The sequence below is a fragment of the Herpailurus yagouaroundi genome, unplaced genomic scaffold (assembly GCF_014898765.1).
Source record: "Herpailurus yagouaroundi ecotype Mexico unplaced genomic scaffold, PumYag 29, whole genome shotgun sequence".
Classification (NCBI taxonomy): Eukaryota; Metazoa; Chordata; class Mammalia; order Carnivora; family Felidae; genus Herpailurus; species Herpailurus yagouaroundi.
Window position 1 is genome coordinate 31,477,292 of NW_024412377.1, and position 24,563 is coordinate 31,501,854.

At 39.9% G+C, this 24,563-nt stretch overlaps 1 protein-coding gene across 4 annotated transcripts in view; it reads right to left on the bottom strand.

Annotated features, from left to right (window-relative positions):
* Positions 1-710: 710 nt before the first annotated feature.
* DAB2 (DAB adaptor protein 2) overlaps positions 711-24,563 on the bottom strand; it is a 70,224-nt gene continuing 46,371 nt past the window's right edge. For 2 of the 4 annotated variants that reach the window (XM_040495902.1, XM_040495896.1), the window contains exons 2-15: positions 22,682-22,868; positions 21,532-21,671; positions 20,501-20,599; positions 18,686-18,817; positions 17,886-17,966; positions 17,351-17,377; positions 17,059-17,112; positions 16,588-16,650; positions 11,235-11,888; positions 10,069-10,231; positions 5,492-6,124; positions 4,828-4,937; positions 4,146-4,213; positions 711-2,466 (exon numbers count right to left, since the gene is read on the bottom strand). In XM_040495902.1, the coding sequence (XP_040351836.1) occupies positions 4,151-4,213; positions 4,828-4,937; positions 5,492-6,124; positions 10,069-10,231; positions 11,235-11,888; positions 16,588-16,650; positions 17,059-17,112; positions 17,351-17,377; positions 17,886-17,966; positions 18,686-18,817; positions 20,501-20,599; positions 21,532-21,671; positions 22,682-22,772 (2,310 nt within the window). In that variant the 5' untranslated portion in view covers positions 22,773-22,868 and the 3' untranslated portion in view covers positions 711-2,466; positions 4,146-4,150. The remainder of the gene's footprint in view (positions 2,467-4,145; positions 4,214-4,827; positions 4,938-5,491; positions 6,125-10,068; positions 10,232-11,234; positions 11,889-16,587; positions 16,651-17,058; positions 17,113-17,350; positions 17,378-17,885; positions 17,967-18,685; positions 18,818-20,500; positions 20,600-21,531; positions 21,672-22,681; positions 22,869-24,563) is intronic. The other 2 variants (XM_040495909.1, XM_040495913.1) reach the window with 2 other exon arrangements.

The window sequence follows — 24,563 nt, forward strand, 5'->3', positions numbered from 1 at the left end:
ACAAATGTTTCAATTAAAGGGAAAGGTAAGGCAGTAATATCAAACAACCTATAATCAAAAACCAGTCAATGACACCCATCGGCTACCAAGTTTGTCTTAATCCTTAGAAAAGTTTAAGATCAAGACTCTGTACTGGAGCAAGGCCTGCCTTGGGGTCATCTTCCCAGTAGATCTAGGTCATTTGAAAAAAATTAGAGCCTTGAACTTTTATACTAGGAGAGAGTGTTTAAAAGTGTCCCAGGGCAAAGCAATGTTTAATCACGGATCTTCCCAACACACACAGAAGTTTCCCCAAGTGGTCTACACCAGCCTGGACCAGTCCACACAGTTGTGTCTTGGTGAGTTCAAACATGGCTGAATAAAGAACAAGGAGAGGCAAAGGATAGGTGTGAATCAAGGGTTCATTAATAAACGATTTTTATATTGGATGAGGGTAGAAGTTGTTCTGATACAGGTCTTATCCACTAGACTCCCATTAAACTCCCAGGAAAAGAATATGTGTAGGCCTAAAAGAGGAGAATAAGGCATTCAAAGCTAGCAGACAATAATTTACTCATGCTCTTGTTTCACAGATTTCCACTTTCTCTTCACCTGACAATCCAGAATATACTAACATTTGCTCACTTGTAGACCGATGTATTTTATACCTTGACTCTAATACATCAACTCAAAGCAGGGGTCAAATAGAAGAATAAACTGATGGTAACACATGAGATTCTGCCATTCCAGTTTATTGAAATGAGTAAATTCATAGCTTTATTTGCATACAGAAAAAAGTGCACAAGAAAATAAGTATGTACAAAACAGTTGTGTGGCTGATCATCACTTTCAAAATTTTTCTACTTTCAAAAATTCAACTACCTAGAAATAATTGCCTCCAGTTTAGCACATTCAGGTATTTGGACACATAAAATACTATTTTAGGTCTGTGTTTATAATGACTGAGTAGGGAGCCGGATGGAAAATTATGCCATACATAATCAGCTATTACCATTAAAAATAAAACCACAGGACTTTAGCTTGGACTACTTGGGGCTGATCAATAAAGGTCCATGAGGCCACCATCTTGTTTAGATCCTGAGCAGTCATCCTCCTCTTCTACTTAAAGGTAACATTGTATGGTTGATTAACGCCCACAAGAACCTGAGCATTAGGGGTCAAGAGACAACACTGAAAAAACCAACATAAACATAACAAAGTGAAACTCATTTTGGCAAGAACAAATCCTTCAGAACTTTGCTAACAATATGACTGGAAATGAACTGGGAGAGTTTCCAAGGTTATGAGGAGAAAAGTACTGCAGACGTTAGATTTTCAATGATAACACCAAATACTTGTTTTATAGCTTCTCTCCCCCTTCCCCACCATTTATCTTCCTACTAACTATGAGACTGTGGCTTCAAGAAAGTTTTCCAGTTACTTGATAAAGGTCTAGCATGACCCCAAATAAGCACCTAATATGTTTGGCACAATCACATTGAACTTGGTGATGTGTTACTCTTCAGAATACAGTCCTTCATTGCTGAGTTGAGTTCAGTTTTTCTTCAACATTAACTGCTCTTCTGGAACGTCAGCTCAAGAGGATGGCCTCCTATTCCATAGAAAGGATAAAGGTTGTGCCCATTTGCAGTTCTAGTTACTGGGCTTAGCAATTACTAAGAAGGCAGAGACATTTCAGATCCATGAATCATTAGGTATTTGTACCCCATAAAACTCTGTTGCTTGTGAAAGGCAAGTAATGCCATATGAACCTAGGAGCAGAACTGACTGAAAAAAGAATCACAGGGAAGAGGAGAGGAGAGACAAATAATGCTTTTCCCTCATTTGCAGTATCTAGCAAGAGATTGGAAAACAAGAGCAGTCTTACCCTTGAGAGAAAATAATCTTCAGAAAGAGAAACTATATTTTTAAAAAGGTTCTTAAATGTGTCAGATTCCCAAGTGTCTAGAAGTTGGACTTGCTTCAAATTTACTTTAAAAATTCTCTCTAAATGTTGATATGAAGCAAGACTTAAGAAGGTGCCTTGTTATGCTATAACCTTTAGGTTCTTTGCAGTAAAATAGAACCCCCAAACAACTTGGAACAGTAAGGATTTTAAAATGTATTCAAAACAGTGTCATTTGAGGAGCTGTGATGGCTGCATCTCCCAACCAGAGGGTCCATGGTAGAGTGTTCTAGAAGGTTCTAGAAACACACTAGGCAACTGTTCAAATAGGGAAACTACTTCATTTACATTAAGCTAGAGAATTTAAAGTCTTAATTTATTTAAAGCCATAGATTCAGTTTAGCTTTAATCTAAACAGAAAGTGAAAGACATTTTACAAGTGGAAGAGGCAACAAGAAATAAGGCAACAGCTAATATGTCAAAGCTGGAATAAGAACAGAGGTCAAGGCGTCTGGATATTAGCTTTGTCCTTGACTAAGGCCAACCTTTTTGTTCCTCTGGATAGTCAGCATATCAAGTTCCTAGAAAAGTGTGGAGAAGAAAAAACCTGTGGTTAATATCAATGTGTTAAATATGAAGTCATCATTTAAAACATCAGTAATAGAAAAAAAAAATAAAAAAATAAAACATCAGTAATAGGATCTCCTAGGGCTGATGTGAGAGGCTTAAATAAGATACTAAGTGTGGAACCTGTAATAAAGTGATTAATGCAAGTGTTCACTAATATTAACTTTTTTCTCCCATAACTGCTCGCCCACCCCAAAACCCAATCTGTAAGTTTAGCAAGTTGACCAAAATAATCCTTCTTTCATGACCTAAGGAAGAAAGGGCCTTCAGGGAGACCTCTAGTCAATTCAGTTTAGTGCAAACGATCCTCCTAGACTCCAGATACAGTTTATTCCTTTCTGTTTGTCCAGGTTTGCCTCCCATGGAGAGGAGGGTGAGAGTGACCTTCCGTTAAGACTTCTAGCCCTTCAGTGTCTTGCACTGCTCTATCGGCATTAGAAATCACCAGGCTGCTTGTCAAAATGGACCTTTCCTTAGCACCAGACTCCTTGGGCTGCAGTGGGGCCCAAGAACTTGCCTTTTCAATAATCTCAGCCCGTTCTCTAAAGCAGATTTTATAGAAAAGCACTTTAAGAAACACTGTAATTATAGAAGGTGAGTGAGGGGCAACAATCCAAATTGCAAATGAAGCCAATCTTACTGTCTGTGTCAGATTTAAGATATTTATCTACTTAAAATAATTAAATTCTAGATGGGTCAAGACAGAATTGAGGAGTCCCACCTGGATGGGGCAAGACTAGAAAAAATGGGTTTGGGTTCCTTTCATTCTTTTTTATTGTTCTCCCCTACCAGCTATGCCCTCCCTCCTCGAAAATGCAGACAAGCCTTCTTTCCTCCACTAACTTCGATCTTCTAAGATGAGACAAAGTTGCTTCCATTCCTTTTTGATAAAGAAAGGGTCATGCTGAGCCAGCAAGGCAGCGAAGGTAGTTACACCTAATAACTTACCTACGATGACGTCCACTAGTGAGAACAATCAACCAGCAGACTCATCTGCGCCCATGCTGCTTTTGAAGGAGATACAGGCAGCTGTCACCACCTTTGAACTTGATACCCTCAGACTATTTTGGACTAACTTTGAGACCTCTCGCAAAGTAATAAATTGATTTGGAAGGCAGAAAATGTGATCAGCATCTGTTTAGCTGACCTGTTCTGTAGCTTAAAAGGTCTTCAGATTTCGAAACTTCTATAGGAAATAAAGTAATGCCTTTGCAATCACTTCAGTATGAAGGTTAAAAAAACCAAAACCAAACCAAACAAAAAACAACTAGAAAGGTATTATGTGGTATATGCAGAATCCGAAGCAGGCTCTGGGCACAGAGCTGTCAGCACAGAGCCCAACACAGGGATCGAACTCATGGACTGTGAGATCATGACCTGAGTTGAAGTTGGATGCTCAACCGACTGAGTCACCCAGGCGCTCCCTTATTATTGTTTTTTAATGTGTGTAAGAATTCTTTTCTTAAGTGCCCAGCTTATTCATTATTGAATTAGTTAAGCACAGATTCACATGTCTATTCCTTCTAAGTTACAGAGATTTAAGCTGGTACCAATTCTAAAATTAAAATTTCACCCTCATCCCCTGTGCCATGCTTTCTTACCAAACTTACACTTAGTAAGATCTTCTACTTACAGAAGTTAGGCAAAAGGATTTCCAAAAGGATCCCTATATACATCAGGAGATGTGGGTTGAGAAGCCATCTATGAAGATAAAACCATTCAGTCAATAGGGTTTAATTACAGTTATGAAGGAAAAAAACAAAAAACAAAAAAACCCTGCAATTAAGATTTCTCAAATTCCTTTAAAAATCACTTGGGTCCCAGAAAAATGAGATATTACATTGGTCTACAATGATTTGTGTTTGCCTGATTGTAACTGGTGACGCATATTTATTATTTATACTGGTGTTAAAGTTCAGATGAATTATGTCTGTCTCTCCCAAATGAAAGGTACTGTTGTTATGAGATAAAGACTGTGGGTGGGAAATCAGGAACTTAAATCTTTGAAAGATTTTTAAAGATAGTATTATTTTGCTCAATTTTCTCCCACAGTGCTTTTATGAGCTAGGCTAAGTGAGATACAAAAGACATTTTTTATATAATGCTCATTTCTCAAGCTCAGGATAGTAGCCCCTGGAAACATAATCTCTCCCCAGTTTGAGTCGAGGTTTTCACTGTGATGGTTCTCAGTGGCAAAGCTTATTTAAATATCCTTCACCATCAAAGAGTTATTATTCAAACAAGGTTAATTCACAACACAGTAGCTCTAGGCGGCACGTACTTTGGAGCAACAGCTTCTCGCAATTGATACTTACAGAGGCTTGTGATGAACTGAAAGAATCTTTAGAGAAAGGGTTCTCAAATGCATTGTCAGCAGATTTGGTAACTGGCAGGGAACCCTGTCTGGGAACCGGCTTTGGTGGTTCTAGAAGGGAAAAAATGCCAAGTAGTCAGTAGAAAATCTCTCCCCAAATACAGGCAAAAGTCCCCCAGTCAGGCTTATCTCAGAAATTAAAGTTCCATACTTTTGAAATTTACATCATGGAACAAAAGTCACCACCAAATACTAGGACTCCCAGTGATTATTACAGGCAAATTCATCACAAGAGGCGGCTGTGCGTATTGACCTGAAGTGGAAGAGATTCAGAATTCCCTCACTTAAGGCCGTGTAGTATGGCTGAGGCTCTGTTTTACAGCCTTCCAGGTACCACAACCCACTGAATTTCAATAGTTCTTGGCAGCCCTTTTAGGGATTGTCACAAGAGGGCAGCATTGGGCCAGCCCTTAGAAAGAGCCAAGGTAAACCGTTCGTTCCATAAGTAACTAACTGGTCAAGCTGTCTCCATAACCACTGATTACCAAAGAAACCGAGACTAAGGCTCTTGGTGGGTGGAGGAAGTTTCTTCTAAGGGACTCTGCGGACCCATATGACAGTGGAAATACTTGTTGGTACAGTAGGCAGAGCAGTGGGTAGCTTACCATTGATCTTTTTCAACAGTTGATTAGCATCAAAGTCATCATGGTCTGCATTCTCCTGAGGAATGCCAACTTTGCTGTTGAAATAACTGGAGAAGGCACTTGAAGTCCCAGAGGAAGTCTGCTCTCCCTTCCTTGCAGGCACAGCAGGTGGCTGCCGAAGTTGAAAGTCCTTGAACATTTCTTTCACTTCTTTCACTTCTTTATCCCCAAGTGGGTCCAAGGCAGTGAAGGCATCACTGGAGATGTCCTTTGGAGGGCCAGTTCTGGGAGGTGGTTGAGGAGGAGTGACCAGGAGAGAGGAGAGCATAGGAGGGGGCTGGGAAGACATAGCAGAAGTTGGAAAAATATTGCTCTGGAAAGGGTTCCCCAAAGGGCTTGTTGATGACCAAGTATTGGGTGCCACAGAGGCTGACGGGCCCCAAACAACAGGGCCTGGAGGGGAAGTTGAAGCTGCAAAGGATGACGGCTGCTTCCAACTTGGAACACCTGGGCTTGTGGTAAAAACAACTGGCTGACTGAATCCTGAAGGCTGACCACTCATCATGGCTCCCGGGACCACTGACGCGGACTGATTGAAGACTAAAGATGATGGGTTCCATGGTCCTGCCTGAGGGGGGCTAACTGGTATACCACCTGAAGAAAGCAAGAGAAAGGACTTATTAGGACACAAGCTTGAAGACAATTCTTGAGTTTCAGAAAGCACAACTCTCTGGGGGGCATTTACAGGGCATCTACATGGTAAACACCTTCCTTAAGCCTTAAAGCTGACATGGAAATAAAGGCCCCAAGAGATTAGATTACTCTAAAGATTAAGTAGCTAACGCAAGATAGCTGTCATTCAAATGTTGGTTGCATTTTGAAGCCCTTTATTTCTACCACAGCTTTTTAAACTTTTCTCATTATAAGAAGAATACAATCCATAAGGACCTAGTCATGAAAAAATGAGTGCTTATCATACTGATACATTTCAAACAGCTAGGACACAGCCTGTCAATAGCATGAATGTATTTGTTGAGTGAATACATTTATATAAACAAACCAGGCTGATTATGAACTAGTTAATTAAGATAATCCATTGGGTACTCTGAATCATTGACTTGATCTTTTCATTTGGCAGTTGGCCCACGTCTGGAGTCTTATGGAAACCAGCTATCATGCATGTATATTAGGCCTCAACATGCTTGCATCCTGAAGAAACCATTTCAGTTTCCTTGCTTTTAAATGCTGCCAAGGTTGACACAGCCATATAAAAGGTTGATAAAATCTGGTTGATGCCAAGATAGTTTAAGACTTTTATATATATAAATGTGGAAGAAAGGCTGGTTATCCTGGGAGAGCTGTTTCAAATAAAAGTGCTTCCTGCCATGTGTCACTCACTAAACCTTGCCAGAAGTCAGAACAGAATACTTCAAAGAATGAGGGAGGGAGAGAAGACAACATGAAGCAAAACAAAATAAAACAAAACAAAAACAAACAAAAATATCCCCCCCCAAGACAAAAAACTATACCTTCTGAGGTAACTAATTGCCTGTGTCTAGGCATCTAATCTTTGTGGGGGGGAATGACTCCTTCTCTAGTGTCTTTGCCATGTGGATTAAGAACTGGTGAAATTATTAAAATACAGGTCTCTCCAATATCTTCTCCCTCTACTTGAGAAACAAACTGCCACCATAAACAAAAAATCTAAATTCAGCCTCATACCTGTACACGAATGGTGCACTGCTCTCAAAATCTACTTGCTTTGAGCTTTGGAGTAGAGTATTCTTTAGTTATGAAAGTTTTCTGACTAAACTAAGAAAAGGCTTCCAAACTCCTAACTTGGGTTAGGAATGTTTTTGTTTCCAGAGTGAGAAATATTTTAAAAATGATGTTCAGGGGCTGATGTAGCAAGCAAGATATTCTATCTTGAATTTTCTTAGTATTGGAGATTCATGTTATTTGACTCAACTGTATCATCATGTGTGCTAGTCATCTGGCCATGACGTTGTCTGATGTGCTCATGGACAGTGGTAGGTTTCAGAAAAGGCCATCTAACTAAATTAACATGCTTATTTTTTGAGGTTAGGGAACTGGGTACGAGAATATTCATTATTAAAATTGGGAAGCTCACAGTCTGTAACAATATCCTGGTAACCCAGGAATACCAGCTCCAAATCCATCACCCTATTTTCCTGTTCTGCCTCCTTGGCATCGAGGGACAGGACTACTTTTTTTAGTGGAAATTAATTCAAATACTCATTTTGTGGCTACAGAAATCAGACTTCATGTACACTAAAGAACATATGTATTTTTTTCACAACTAATCAAGGGAAAAGTCCTTTTACATTCCATAATATGGGGTTCTAAAAGTGGGTTGGGTTTGAGTGAAGTTATTGCTAGCATTTTAAGGCAAATTTATTTAAATTTTATTAACCAAAGCCAGAGTCGCTCATTAATAATTTACGTCAACTGAATGTGCAAAGTGGGTAGAATTTTATCATCTTGCATGTCTGGATGACTTTTGCCTTTAGTAAAATGTATGGCTTTAGTCATAGATGCTATTAGTGGGAGTGGTGGTGGTTAAAGAGACAAATATTGTATTTGCCAGGAATTAAAGGCTTTCCCAGTATATGCAAATGTCAGCCTTCATTCCCATCTAGGAGATCCCATGCACTGTGTTTCCAAGATACTCAAGGCTCTGCGGGAGAAAGTAGAGGCAAGAGGTAAGGAAAAAGAGAGTGTGAGTATAAGAAGTTAATTTTATTACCTTCTGGTGCTAGATTAAAACACAGGGTAGCTAACCAAATCTGAAGGCTCAGCTTTCTACATTACCCTCTCCCCACCCCCAGTTCTCCAGAAGAGACAGTCCCCCAGCTGGGTCTAGCGGAAGCCAGACCTACAACCTTCCATGGTTTGGCTGAGGATCCCTGCTAGTGGACAGGGGCTATACTGTAGAGCTCAGTTTGAGTCCCATGTCCAAACTTGGAAGAATCATCAGTATTCTGCAGTTGTATACCCCAAGGCTTCAACAGGGGCACCTAGCCAAAAAGCTTCACTTCGTCTGAATAAATTAACAGTTATAGGGTCCAGCTGTATTTTCGAGCTGACTTGTTAAATATTGGCTGTAAAAATTCTTCAGGGCACTGATATTAGACTGCAAAGCTCTGTGATGTGATCTAGTCGCAGGCAGTGCGCGCAAGCTCTCAACCTTTCTACAAGGAAAAGCACCTTCCAGCTCCACTTGGGGGACAGGGAAAGGAGCGACGCAAAAAAGGGGAAGCCCCCAAGACACATGAAGTTTTTAGAGAGAGTCTTGATGGTGTAAATGCAATCAGAGACCTGAAATAAGTTGGTTTCTCACACTCACATTGATTTCAGCCACTCAGCAGTTGGGTAACACCCCACTCTTGTCACCATACTCCAGATATGATTAAACAGATTTAATATGACAAAATGGAAATATTTTCCTTTGCAGGAAAGCAGCAGGGGAAACAAGCAAACAAACAAATAAACAAAGGGTCCTGATAACTGACTCTGTAGGAGGCAGAGAAAACCAAGAGCCCTGGTCAAATATTACAAAATGGGGAAGAGAGTCCCTCTCCATCCATAGTTCCCCAAACCCCACCCAAGACAGAGAGTCTGTTTGGAGCTTATGGAGGTGCCAAGAAGCAGAAAATCAAAGAGAATTCCCAGCAGGACAGCAAGGACTATTGTCAGGGTTTCTGAAGACTGTACCATGGAGGCAGAAAAGAACTGGAGTCTGTGGGCAAAGAACAGCAGCGCCAGTCCTCAGCCAAGTGGCCTTCCCCAGTGTCTTGCTTCCGAGTGGCTCAGTGGCTCACGTGAGCTGAAGACACATTTATGAATGAGCCCCAGCACATCCTGGGTATCTGATAACATCCCATCTCTTCCCTTATCCCTGTGTTCTCCTCAACTTCAGGTTTCTGGCACTTGTCTTCCAACTCTACTAAGACACTCAGTGGGCCAAAATATGGACAAGGAACAGCTGAGGCTGAAGTATTCAGAGACTGCTCAGAATATATGCCTGTCTCATACACACTGTATGTCCAGAACAGAGCTGGGCTGAGAACTTAAGACTTTCATTCTATGACTTACACTTGCATTGGACTTAAATTCTATCCCTCTCAGGGGAAGGATAGGATACGATATCCTATCCAAGAAGCATATCAACTGAATAGGAGATAGGGCTTTGATCTAGTAAACTGATCACCAGTTTTTCCAATGCAGATCACAGATAAGACTCTCCCAACTCCACCCCGTTTCTCCAGTGAAGCTGGTCTGAGCTCCAGAATCCCTTACAGTTGTCTTCTGTAATCCATTGCCACTTGGCTCAGGTAAGTGCAATATTGATCATGGATTTCTTCTCACATGCCAACTCCAGGAGCCAAACTTCAGTTACAAGTCAAGAGTACCAAATGAGGGCGGGGTGTACAAAAGTAAAAGTGGGAGAAAGTCTCCCCAGGATGCTCAGCTCTTATGTCCCTGGCACCTCAATGGATCTGAAGTACCTTCCTCCTTTGCCTTATAATCTTATGAGTGACAGCAATAGCAAATCTAACTCGATCTTTGGCACCTACCTAGACCTGCAAGGGGTCCCACTGGGGTAGAAGCATTTGTTTTGAAGAGATCCAGAGGGTTGGTCTGTAGGGTCGCAGATTGTCCTGCAGGTGATGTCTGGCCGGGAGGTTCGGAGACAGGAGGGGTAAAGATGTCTGATGCAAGCAAGTCTTTTGCTGGAGACTGATAGGGCGAGAGGGAGATACGAGAGTTACTCAGTAACAGTTGAAAGGCAGCTTTATTCCGTCTCTTATTCTGTTACCTCAAATTTGGGAACCACACAAAGAAAAGCTTTTCCTCTTACTGATAAACTACAAAAAGCCAACCCCTCCCCCTCCCCCCCCCCCCCCCCCCCCCCCGGCCCCCGAAAAAGACAGATCCCTGCAGTGGACAGAATATTGGGTCTTGGTAACTGATGTAAAGAGGACTGCCAAGGTGAAATCTATTTTACTCATTTACACATTTATATCTGTCTGGTCTCCTTGTCAGCTAAAAGCTTAAAGCTGGGAAGGAAAGGACAACTATAAATAAATAAGTAACCTACATTTTTTTGATTATTCCACTGGATTAAAATAAGTCTGCATAAAGATGATACTGCAGTTCAACTATGAGGCCAGCCTGCACATTCTAGTGAGATTTTTAAAAAGATCCTTACAGAAACCACATTTTAAATTGCTTTTGAATGAAGTGATCATAGTAAATATATAAATCTCTCTTAAAACAATGGATTATTCAGTCAGCATTGAATAGAGGAGGCAAACTCCAGAATTTTCCACCACCACCTTGGATATTAATGCAACATGAGGGGTGGGGGGGGGGGTGTTAGTGTGGGGAAGGTACACAAGGAATCACAAGAACCCTTGCCCTCCCCTTCCAGAACATGACGATCAAACTTACCAGAGGTACAGAAGCATAGCAGCATTAAAAATGGAAAAACTTGTGTTTAGTTAATAATAAGTGACAAGACATGCAAACAGCAAGCAGGGCGTGAAAACACTGGTGAGCGAGCTCAGAAAGGGTGGCGACTGGAGGAAGGTATTCCTGGAGAAAGATGTGCCTTATCCCACCGTCTATTTTACAGCCACACAGGAAACTACAATAGCAGCAGGAAAGAGAGATTGCATCACACCACCCTTTGGTACCGAACATGCATTCTGCCAATGGATATGTGGAGAAGACAATTCACCTTAGCAGTCCTTCTGCCTCGTCCTGGTTTGGTACTTTGTGGAGGTGGGATAATGGCTATGGAGTCATGTGGTGAGGACTGGACAGAGCTTTCCAAGTCCTGCTTTACGCCATTCGGTACGGACAGTCCTTTGGGAGGGCTTCCCACAAAAGGGTTCGGGGAGGATTTGACATGGAAGCCGTTCTGTTCTCTTTCAGATACCCCATTTTGAGTTCTCACTGCTGGCTGTGTTTGCGTACTTGAAAAGGGCCACGGGCCTGCCTGAGCTTCCTGTTTGCCAGTCCGGTTAGAGATTTGGTCAAACTGCTGACCAAAGTAATCAACATCCCCATTCAGGGGCCCGTTACTCAGTGGAGGAGACAAACTACTCAAATTCTCTTTCTTCTGATCTGAAGATTTGAGAGAATCGAACGAAGAGGGTGTCGATTGGTCTGGCTGTGCAAAAGGATCGTCACGGAAAGGATCAGGATTAGGGGTGGGAAAGAAGTTGAGATTGGCAGAAAAGGCATTTTCAGGCAAGAAAGCTGCCTGAGGCTTTGGTCGAGGAAGAGAGCAGGAGGTAATGCCATTTGTTAAGAATGGATTTTCTCTTAAAGAATTCTGATTGGTGTCGATTTCAGAGTTTAGATCCACTAACAGGATATCTTTGCTTTCCTATCACATTTGGGAAGGAAAAAAAAAAAGAGAAAAGAAAGTGTTAGTCCATGTCGTGACTTCAAATGAGAAAGCTACCTAAGATGATCAGGACTATCAAAATTCCCATTAAAGTTTTGTCTTGACAGACAGATTGACCATTTTCTCCTCCCATCACCTCCCTGAGTGCATTCTTTACTAGTGGTGAAAAGGTCCTCCCTGGCCCTCCCTGCCCCTTGACTTTTTACTTAGGTCTCAATTTTGCTGGCCCTTCATTAAGTGAAATTATACTGTTGTTTGCTCTAGTCATGTGTCTCTTACCCTTACAGACTGGCTGAGTTCATGATCAGCATTGTTCCAATTCCTGCCTTTGCAAGTCTTAAAGGGAACCGATTGCAAGTCACTCTAAGCAATTATCTGAGTACGTTGAGCTTGAAAGTAAGACAAGACCTCTGACACCTAACTCTGCTTCCCCACCTGATGCACGATCCCATCCCGTCCCATGTGTCTACCCCTAGAGTCATGTAACAGTGTCTCTCTAAATGACCAAATTCATTGCCTAATATTTTATAGTTTCGGTTGTAATAAAATTTAAGGTCAAATACATTTCCCTATAATTGGTCTTTCCTCTAGGGGGCAAAAACAGATTTTCCCATCACATCACACGGTATGGCAGGTATGCCTCTTTAAATATGTAAGGATCCTTTTGAAGGGGCTAGTCAAGCTGGATCTCTCATTCTCATCATCCCAATCTCTGGACACATCCTTTTGTCTGTGTCCTTCTCGAAAGAAGAAAGTGTTACTCAACTACTGATATATAACAACATATCACATTAACCTCTCGCATTTGTGCATTTTTTTTAATACAGCCTAGAGTTGCCGAGGTTGTGACAATAATCTCATCTATCTGGTGAATAAATTCAACTAATCTTTAATTTATGTACAATCTAATCTTTACTTCATGTATAGGATGGAGATTTGGGCTTAGAGTTAATTTGAAAAACATACCAAATACCTAACTCTACAAATTATATTCCCTCTCTATCATTTTTCTGGTATATTAGTTACTCGTGTTCCCAATTGTTAGATAAGATATGCTTTTTAACATAAAATCAGCGAGTTTGAAAAATCTGACATGTCTTTATTCAGGTCAGTGACAGAATTAAGGTTCACCCTGGGATAGGACTGTCAAACTGACACACCTTCCTCTGACCAACTTTGATCCATTAACTACTCATCTATGCTAGCTGCGGAAGAATATAAACAATAAACAATGCCTAGATGAGATGGAAGTTAGAGGTCCAGCATCACCCCGATGCTGGATATTTTTGATCACTGGGACAAAAACAACTTAAAGGGAATATGAAATTCTCAAATTAGTAAATAAAAATAGGCCTCCTTGGCTTTAAAAGAACATATTTTTAGAAAGTCTAGGTCCTCAATCAGGCCTAATTGGTAATCTATTTTTTGGCTTCCTTTACTGTTAGGTATAAAAACACTATTTTTCAAAGCCAGTTTTTCTCCATAACCATAAGAATTTGTCAGAAGAAAGAGCTTGTAATTAAAAAAAAATTTTTTTAATCAAAGAAATAGATTGGAAGATCTCTTAATGTAGGGATCTGTAACAATCAAGAGAGGACAAAACATATTGCAAAAGTTTGTGATTTCAATATTTATTCATTTATGATGAGCCACCTCTGGGTTAGAACAGTTGGGTGTTCACAGCTGGTAGGGTTCTCCTTTTCAAATACTTCTGAAGAAGTTCTTAGGACACCAAACAGGAGCCACAATGTTAGACTTCTGAATAGTCACCCTATAAGTAAAATGTATAAGGCTCTCCTCAGGTTGGGTTTGTTGTTAACCCAGGATTAAGAGTCTAGTTCATAGGCCACAGTGGAATGATGTAAGACTCCTCATCCACCTCCTAGGTCAGAACCTCATTAGTTCTTTGTTGCATTGTCAACATTGCAACCACTGGGTCATCATCTGAGCACCTGAGAAACAAGCACTGGTAACATGAACGTGAAATGCAATCAATCCCTGCTCTTATGGGGTTTCAGTAAGAGGAGAACTCAGGAAATCAAAAAGGTCTCTGTACAAAGGCAATGTCTTCTATACTGAGTTCCACAGCCTAGCTTTCTCCAAGTAGCTAATCTCTCCCAACCATTCCAGTCTGCCTAATCCTGGAATTCTCTGCCCAAAGCTTTCAGTGGCTTCTTTCTATCCCCTATGTTAAAATAACTTCATTAGCTAGCCTTTCAAAATGACCTACAATAGGACCCAGTTTACTTTTAGCTTAACTACTCTCTATTTTCCTACACACTTCAAAGACCCAATTCAAGTTCAGATTCTTTACAAAACCTTTTTTCATTGATCTATTTCATCATCACCTGTGCCCACCCATGGCATCTTATGTATGCAAGACACTGTGCTTTGTGCCCTGATTCCATCCCTGTACCAAACTTAACCTCCTTCGGGGTGGGTCCTACCTTATGCTCTTCTCATAATAACTGTTTTGAATGGTTATTTTTGAAGTTTGAGAGCATGTCATTTTGTTTTTTCTTCTTTTTCTTTTAAGTGGCAGTATGGAAGAATATCGTTCAGTTAATTGCCAATAAAAATATGTTCTAAGGGATGCCACTTAGTTTGCAACATGAGTCTCGTTTGCAATGCATAAAACTATCCTGTATAAAATGTTGGGGGTGGAGCAAATGGGTCAGGGAACCACTAATAAAGTCCAGGTAATTTAGATTTCTTCTCTTCATCTCTTCCAGAGAAACTGTTGTAAGATTATGAACATTTTTAAACATTCTGGTTTTATCAAATAGAGATAAATCTATTTTGTGACCTAGGAATATGGAGTCAATATGTAAGACCATGTTGGCAAAATCCAATCGGCACATAATTAGTTCTGTTAGCATTCTCTTTCTTAATCAGATATCATCTGCTTTCATGATATTTATCACTTTAATTTATCGTTAGTTTATCTAAATCTTCCGTGTTATTTCTTTAAACGAAAAACTCTTTGAAGGCATTAAGTCTAATATAAATAAAACTCAGGATTAATCATGTTGTTTTTCATTTCCTTTTTCAGAACTTTCCAGAAGTCTACTGAAGCAGATTAAATAGTCATTGCTTCCTTGCCTATCCCACTGGAATTCTACTTCATAGCCTGAGTGCTTAGATCTCTGTCAATGTTTGAATGTCTGTTTGACATTGTTTGAATGTCTGTTACACTTGGAAAGTAGATCATTCAGATATCAATTTACTTTGGGAAGGGGCTACAATAGAGGAGGGGGCGAAGTTGTGTAGGAATAAAAAGGACCTCAGAGCTATGATGGACATTTCAGGATCATCTAATCTCGTATTTCAAAAAGTTTGTGAAGAATAAAGTCTCCACAGACAAGTGAATTAGAACTCACTGCTGAAAAGAACATTAAACAGGATTCTCCTCTATTGGAGGCTTTGTACGTCTTCATTCAAATGCTGGTTTGCACTGTGAATGTCACAGGGTTGGGGACAGAAGAGAGACCATGCAGCCCCGGCTGCTTTCATCTCAGCGGGCCTGGCCATTTTATGTGAAAGTTCGGGGCTGGCATTCCCGGATATATTCTGGCAAGTGAGACTTACCCAGTCCTTGATCTGCTGCTGCTTTAATTCCTATGACCTTTTTGGTCATGTAGACTTGCTTGGTAATTCCCTGATGTAACAGACTCCTAGACAGTCATTCTTCTCATTATTCTAGACTGGTGTTCTTTCTGTCTGGTTACTGCCTTATCATCTTTTAACATTCAAGTCCAGAACCTCATTTACTCTGAGGCATTATATGAACCTCTAAACTAGATAAATACCCTCTGATTAACATCAACTAATAGGCTTTGTGATTAGTTTTAATGTTGGGCTCCCCACTTGACAGTAAACTCCATGATCTCATTGGCATTGTACATGTCACTCATTTCTGTGCCCTGTAAATCTCAGGTACTCAAGAAACTGTCAAAACAAAATAATAGTTGTAAGAAGTAATCCAAAATTACATGGGTAGTGTAACTTGAGGACTGTTTTGGAAGATGTGAGGTTTGTGTTTAGGCCTTGAATCTGGACCTCTTTCTTGGGCAAGTGAGTTTTTCCTGCATCACCCTTTCCTTATCTCTAAAGGAAAATAGTGCTCCATTCTCATGTAGTTGTCACGGATAGGGCGATATTAAGAAGATTTGATACACTATAGCGTCCTGCACAGAATGAACAACGTTTTTAAACAAAAACAGGCCTTGGTTAAACGTAACTGAACATCTTATTTGTTTTAAGTCTTACTTCACACCAAGCTTATGCCGCTAAATCACAATAGAAAGAATAGAAAAATATTGAAGAAGCCAAGTGGCTTTATAATTAATCATCTAGCAAATACTTCCTTCAGGTAGACTTTTGCCAAGAATTACTTTTCAGCTCTTCTTCTGATCCTAAATAATACTAGAAAGGATTGCATTGCCTATCTTATTGCTCAAATCTAATCTCCAAGCAAAATTAATATATCTGAGTTAGTGTTGATATGTTCCCATGGTAACTTAAGATGCAAATTGGTTCTAGGAGCCATTTATACATTATGCAGAAAAATCAGCAGTCATCTTCCAAGTTTCGAGATGCTCGAGATTTCCGGTTAATTGCCAATTTGAGTTACAGATGCCATTTCCATTACATTGCAAATTTAAAAACAGACACTTACTGTTGGACTATTTAGGTCAGGAGGTGTAGACATGTCCCCAAACAAATCCATCTGGTCAACACCCTTGAAAAAGTATTTGGATTAGATTCAGATGTGTCTACTAAAAAATAGTACTTTGTATATTGTTGTAATTGTTTCCTAAACTAAGACTTGGGAAAACCATTGTCACAATTTTATTTTTATTTAACTAATACAGATTTGATATTAGGCTAATTAGGTCTGGAAGTGTAGACAGGTTCCCAAATAAATCCATCTGATCCACACTCTTAAAAAAGTCTTTGGATTAGATTCAAATGTGTCTACTGAAAAGATTACTTTGTATCTTGACATAAATGTTATACTAATGTTTAGGGAAATAGTTGTCATAATAGGACGTCCATACGTATTCAATGCAGATTTGGCATAAGCAACATCTATAGGAAGTAAACCTATGTTCAGGCAAATAAGAATCATAAAAAATAACATACATACCAATTTTAGTTTGTTAGCTTGGTCATCAAGGGTCAGTAGGGTCTCACTCCCGTTCTGAAAAGATGGCAAATGTTTAAGGGTGACTTTTCTTATAGAATTTAATTTCTTAGTGTATTGGTTTGCTAAACAGTTATGATTTTGGCACTGGCCATTCAACTGCACATCGTCTATGGCTAGAGGAATCATGAACACATGGTCATAAGCTGGTGGGGGAGCATGCTTGGACAGGTAGCAAACAAGGACTTACACACATCACATGTGCAATTCATAAGACATAAAGACGCTGTTTTACCTCTACTGCCTTGTTGGCTTCTTCCATCTAAAAAGAAAGACACAAATTCAGTAATCTTAGTAATTACAGTTAAAGGGAGTTAAATTAGTATATATATATCTATGGTTATACACACACACACACACACACACACACACACACACACACAGACGTATGGGTTCACTGGCACAAGCAAGAGAGAGTCTTGCATATTATTTCTGCCCTACATTTCCTGGCCTGCCCTTTTCATATCAATACTAGATTTGAATACAGTTTCTGAACTTAAATTTGGTCGACCTGTATAGTCCTTAGAACCAATGTGAAGCTTGTGGGGACAGGTAACAAAAGTCAGGAACAGAAAATCAGGTATCTAACTATAACATCCATCAATTGCTGTATTGGAAAAATAGACCATACATTTCTATACTTTCTATACTTTGAAGAGCCACAAAGAAGTCAACTCTGCAGACATGCCATATATTTATTTACATAATGTTCAAACATGGTCCTGAATATAGTCTTAAGTGTAACAGAGCCAATATTAGGTAATACTTGCCTTTTTCTTTTCTTCTTCCTTTTTCTTTACGTTATAGATAACTTGAAAGAGGTCTTTAAGATCAACAACTAATGGCTCAGCCTAAAGCAAGAAAAAGCATCTTTATGAGTATTTTAATCTTACTATTTTCTTCTCTTTGTCCCCATCAGTTCTGATTAGTACTGTTTCTTCCTTTCTCTTAAAGTTCCTTACTATCCTCCCCCGGTTTAGAGGGAATCACCACTACCTCAATCCCCACTGCCAGATACATACAGGCCGGCAGAGTTAGTAAGTATGTAAACAAAACAAGAAGGATCATGATAGTTTTCCAACTGCTTCAGGATTTTTGGGAATCATTCGCTATTGTTCCAAAATCAACATTCACCTTAGGAGAAAGTCCATTCTAACAATCCTTGTCCATACACAATATGGGTCTCAATGACATTTAAAAATGATTCCTGGGGCACCTGGGTGGCTCAGTCGGTTCAGCAACAGACTCTTGATTTCAGCTCAGGTCATGATCTCACAGTTTGTGGGTTTGAGCCCCACGTTGGGCTCTGCACTGGCAGCACGGAACCTGCTTGGGATTCTCTGTCTCTGTCTCTCTCTATCTCTGCCTCTCTCTGTCTCTCTCTCTCAGAATAAATAAATAAGCATGAAAAATGATTCCTAAGACCAATAAAGATAGTCATCTTCCGAGTCACTGTTTAGTCCTCCTACATCTAACTGTCTCTAGCAAGCTCTCCAGTTGAGTGACAGACACTCTATGACGAACTGAGGACCAGTCTCCCTCCAGGTGTATCTCAAGGCTTGGAGCTTACCTGTTGTCCTGTTTTTATGGCAAAAAACTGATGCTGGCCTTCTCCTCCACACACATAACCAAATGCCCGGTTGTCTGTCACATCACGGGCAATGAAAGAAATTTTATTTACTGGGTGTTCATGCTCTATTACCTGAAAAATAAACATAAAAAATGTTTTATTGCTCAAACTAGAATCTATTTATATGGCAGCACGATGAAGCATCAGATATTTGGGCATATATAAAAAAGCCAAAACACTCGAAGAAAGAAATTTTTGCCTCTGGTCGAAGGTTAGAGCTCCATTTATTCTTGTTAGTAAGGGCTCCAAAAGGAACAAAGAGGAGAAAACAGAAGTGGGAAAAACACTTCCTAGAATATTGATACTTGATTGTCTCCATCCCAAAGATATGATGCCACATAGCAAGAAAGGAATGAGGACTGTATTAGGAGACCAAGAATTTCTAAAGCAAAGATGGCACATTTCATTGCTAAACCATCTATGTGGGTTGACTTTCCCAACTCAAAGTCAAACTCAGGTGAACAGCATAACTAAGTTCGTTATGGGATCTTTCGACAATGGCTCTGAGTGGCCAGAAAATCATCTGAAGTAGTGTTAGAACAATCATCCCCAGAACATTCTGCAAGTTGCCAAATGCTCGTATCAAGTTTTTCCCATGTCCACCTCACTATCCACGAGTTGCCTGGGGCAGGGGGTTATTGGTTTAGTGGTGCCTTCCCATCTATTCCCTCCACTCCCCTTTTTCTTGATCCTTTCAAGCACACAGCAGGGCTCAACCCTTCAGGGATATCTGTAGGTGGTCATAATATACCTCAGTTTTTGTCTAGATGCCTAAGGCCACTGGAGAGTATACATTGGATATCTTAGAAGGTTTGGGGAACAAGGGAATGCTTGAGGGAAACCTGCCCCCATTCTCTGATGGGCTTGGGAAGATAACACTTGAGAGATGAGGGACAAGAGAAACAGCAGTGCACAAGGATGAGCAGGGTAAGTGAGCGGCTGCCAGGGTTCCAGGGCTCTGTATTTGACCAGTGGATTTTGCATGATAGATAACAGACATCTCTACGAAGGGATGGTTGATAATTGGAGGTCTCCCAATAGTACCTTAATACAACAGAGTACCTTGATTTACAGAAACGCAAATGAGCTGCAAATAACATTTTAAGTAAATACATCTCATGATGTTATGTTGAGCAGAGAAAAAAGTCCCAGAGAACCTGTAGTATGACAGTTTTTTGATACGGTGGCAGAAAAACAAACAAAGTAAGTAATACCTTTCATATGCGGTCAAACAACAGCAACCACAAGTAAATGAACAAGTTTATACCTACAGGATGAGAGATTATAACTGCAGGTGAGGAAGAAGGGAAAAGAGAGAAGAAAGAAAAGGTAGATGTGTTATGGATAATATTCTAGCTTTGGGTTAGCCAGTAAGTTTGCAGGTAATCAATACATTAAAATGAGACCCAGGCATAGACCTATGACAGCTTCACAAACCAGGAAGTAGGGTTAATCTAGTTCTGTGTACTTGAGGTCTAAAAAATGCCGAAGTGATATTTATAGCATATCTGTGTTTATGCTATATCTGTGTTTATGGAGGCTCACATCCATTACAGAGAATAAATTTCAAAATAAAGTGTCTTGACTCCTCACTTTCTACCCTATTTTCTGCCTGTTTTCTCTAGAAAAGTAACATGTATTATTATTTTTTTCCCCCACAGAATTTTGAAAAGGGAAACAGAGAACTGAGAGTTAAGTCACATCGTTTGTGAGACTAAGGTGGTCCGAAAGGTGTCAGTGAAAGCGGATTCTTACCCCAGTTTTCTCATCGATTATTTTTATCCCAGAAAGGGAAATGTTGACCCAGATCCTTTGTTTGTGTTGTCCCTGAGACCGACCAGCTGCTGCCATTCCCTGATGAGAGTGGGAAAACAAGAAAAATCTAGTTAAAACTACCCTATGATGCTTTGGATACTAAATCATTTAAAAGATAGTTTTATTTTCAGCCTGGTTTGCCATCTATGAAAGGATTAGGCACCTTTCAGAATAGATGCAGAATGAAATAGAAGACACTGAGCCAGGACATCGTGAGTTAGCTGCGTGAACTTGGATAAGTCCTTCTAATTCTCTCGGCTTCAGAATAGTCATTGGTAAACACGAGACTGAATTAGACCTTCAAAGATGTTCCTTCTAGGTCTTGTCTTACTTAACAATTATTATTTATTAGGTTCACATAGTGACAGTACTAGAATTTAAAAATTAAAAAAACCCAAAGGCTAATACTAAAGAGCCATAGTTTCCAAATAGAGACCTGAATTTTATTTATTTTTAGAATATTTAAAAATTTTTTAAATCTTTATTTATTTTTGAGAGAGAGAGAGGCAGAGTGTGAGCAGGGGAGGGGCAGCGAGAGAGGGAGACACAGAATCTGAAGCAGGCTCTGGGTTCTGAGCTGTCAGCACAGAGCCCGATGTGGGGCTCAAACTCACAAACTGCGAGATCATGACCTGAGCCGAAGTCGGACGCTTAAGTGACTGAGCCACCCAGGTGCCCCTAGAGACCTGAATTTTATCCGAATACTTCCAGGACCTAAAACTTGATTTGCCCAAAGGAAAAGGCATCTAGAGTCCCACAATACTTGATTAAGCCAGGTCTTTAGAACAGCAGACAAAATATGTGAACAAAGTCATGTTTCCTCATAAAATGAGGTACCACAGGATCAATTATGTGATTAGAAATGTTTTTCTTTCAAATAATTGAGATATAGGTAAACACAAAATTCTGATATAATTCCCTCTGTTGGATATTTGTGTAAGGTGGAGACAAAGCATGCTTTCCCCTTTTACCTTTAGTTTCATCATAGAATCTTGGCTCATTTTATCCCCTCTTGCATCGGGCACATCATCAATGCCAATCAGCTTGGCCTTATATTTTACACCATCACCTTTGAATCTGGCCAAAAGGTACTCATCTGTCTTTTCAGAGCCTGAGGGGGGGGGGGGGGGAAAGGATAAAATTTATCTAGGATAAAATTTATAAATGTCTTTAAATATCATCCCCAGGGTATGACCAAGTATGTTCCAGAATCTCCAAATCTGAGTAGTATAAATACCGGTCATATTACAGTTGATCAACTATGCAATGTTCTATCTTTATTCTTACTTCCTTTGAGTAAAAGCACGTTCTGTGATACTGTATATGGTGTTGGGGTGGAGAAAAAATAAACTCTTAAAGGTACAAAATGGACTGAATTATGGGAAATATATGGAAATATATGGGGTGGGATTTGGGGATATCCTTCATCATAATTAAAAAAAAATCTTTAAAAGGAAGTAAGGAGGATAATGCCTTTTTTTAAATAAAGAAAAGTAAGCCATTTCTCTATTTGTTAACATTTTGAACTGTCAATAAAGCAGAAGAAAATTGTGAGTAAATTCCTTTGAAAATTATTAAGATTATTATCTCATCTTTATAACTTCTTTTGCTTTTCTTGAAAAGACTGTTCAGTCTCATTCCCATAGCTAACGTATACTAGCAAAAGGCAAACAAACCAGGGCACATTCTCAAACTACGAATGATTAAGGATTCTGGCACTTTCTGGTGGTACTTCAGGTCAAGAGAACAAGGTCTAAAAAAAATAAAGATCTTGGTTTTTGAAAAACAGCTACTTCAGTAAAGCAAAGTGGTGAACAGGTTCCTGAAAGATAATCAAAGAATAATTGATAGTTGTGTTTATCAACCAAACAAGCTGCTATGAACGTTCCCCAGCAAGATCCAAGTTGGAGCAATCACCCCATCCAGACACAGGTCTTATTCTAAGTGGAGCAAACTAATCTCTGCCAAAGTCCAACCTTCCTGCTGAGGAGAACTTGACATGAGGCGGAGGTTGAAGTGAGGCAAGGGCCAGCTCTTGGTTCATTTACCCCGAGCCTCACATTTCTTCAGAGGTAGCCAACCCGCGCTCCCCTCAGCGGCCTCAAGAGGATTGCTCCATACCTTTCTTTTTTTCCTTCTTCGACGGTGCTTTTGGTGCAGCCTGTTGGTCAGGCTGACCATTAGTTGTGCTCGTTTCTACTTCGTTAGACATGGCAAGAAGGCAGACAGCCAACTCCAGCACCAGCAGAAGGCTAGTGACACCAGGCGATCCCCGCAGTCTCAAACGAACATAACCTGCTACAGATACCTGTAGGCAGAGTTTAGAGGCATATTGAGATCGTAAGACAGCAAATCCAGACTTTGTGCTAAATGGCTTATAACCAGTGATTTAGGAGTGTATTTCTTCAGACTCATTTTGTTCTTTCTGAATAAACAAACAGACTGAATTCTGAAGAGGAGCGGGTAGGACTGTTTCCTTTGTAGTTTCCAAAATGGAAAGAGGGTGTTTACTAGATTTTTTTAAAATTTTTTTTTTTAATGCTTTTATTTATTTATTTTTTTTTTGAGACAGAGAGAGACAGAGCATGAGCAGGGGAGGGGCAGAGATAGGGGGAGACACAGAATCTGAAGCAGGGTCCAGGCTCTGAACGGGCAGCACAGAGCCCGACGTGGGGCCCGAACTCATGGACCGCGAGATCATGACCTGAGCTGAAGTCAGACGCTTAACCGACTAAGCCACCCAGGCGCCCCCTAGATTTTTTTTTTAAAGCAATCTAGTAACATTTAATGATTACCTACCTAAGTACTTTGCATTGGAATTTTGGCATAAAAATCTAGTATTAAAGGTAGGGATCAAAATGTGTCACACATACAGAAATAGGGTTTCATAGCAAAACAGAAATATTTTGGCATTTCAAATTGGACAGTAATGAATCCTGGTTCTTCAAAAACCCATTTAGTTGCAAAGGCAGTGTCAGGAATAGCGTTATAAACTTTATCTTATTCCCATTGATAAATATAGATTTTTTTATGTGTTAGGATTCTGGAGATGGTTTCCAGGGCTATCTAACCGCTATACTTTAAAAGACAAGCATTTTTGACATTAACACTTAAACGTATCAGGGGATGAATGTATTTATGGGATGTCTATTGTGCAATTCATTGAGCGTAAATACTTTTATGCTACTATTTAGCCTTATTATCCTCAAGGAAGTTGTGGTATGTGCTCTTATAAAACTTCTCTATGTATCATGGTAGGTAAAACAGAAAAACTCAGAGTCACTGTAAACACACGGAAGTGAACTAATGTTTCTAAAGGTTTTTTCACGTCCCAGGAGTCAAAGTTTCTACACAGCTTCTGAGAGAGCTAGAGAAAGTTTACCCTTCTACATGGACTGAAGACCAGAGGCACAGCCGAGCCATTCATAGTTTTGTAATAGTGTTAAGACCACCCATGGACTGTGATGCCTGGGTGGCTCAGTTGGTTGAGCATCCAACTTCGACTCAGGTCATGATCTCGGGATTTGTGAGTTTTAGCCCCAGAGCCTTCTTCAGATCCTCTGTCCCCCTCCCTCTCTGCCCCTTCCCTGCTTGTACGCTCTTTCTCAAAAACAAATTAAAGAAAAAAAAAATTAAAAAAAAAGACCATTCACTGACTAGTACATTCCTCCCACCCGAAAAAAGCTTAATTCTGTTTTTAAAGCATCCATTTATTTGAGCTTTTTAAATTCAAGGACCAAGTCCACCCAAAGAAGTACATGCTATTTTATAGATAACTAAAGGATAACATTTTTGAGGCTCTATCAGCCTAAATTGTACTTTGCTTACTTCATAAATGTTAACATGTTTTCCCCAAGGTCAGTTCTTCATCTCTCCCTCCATGAGTCTTTAAATGGTCTTTATAGTCTTAATAGTCTTTAAAAACATATATATACAGAAATCTATGTATGACTAATGTTACCTGAATGATTTAAACTGGAGATTTCATTCTTTTTTTTTTTTT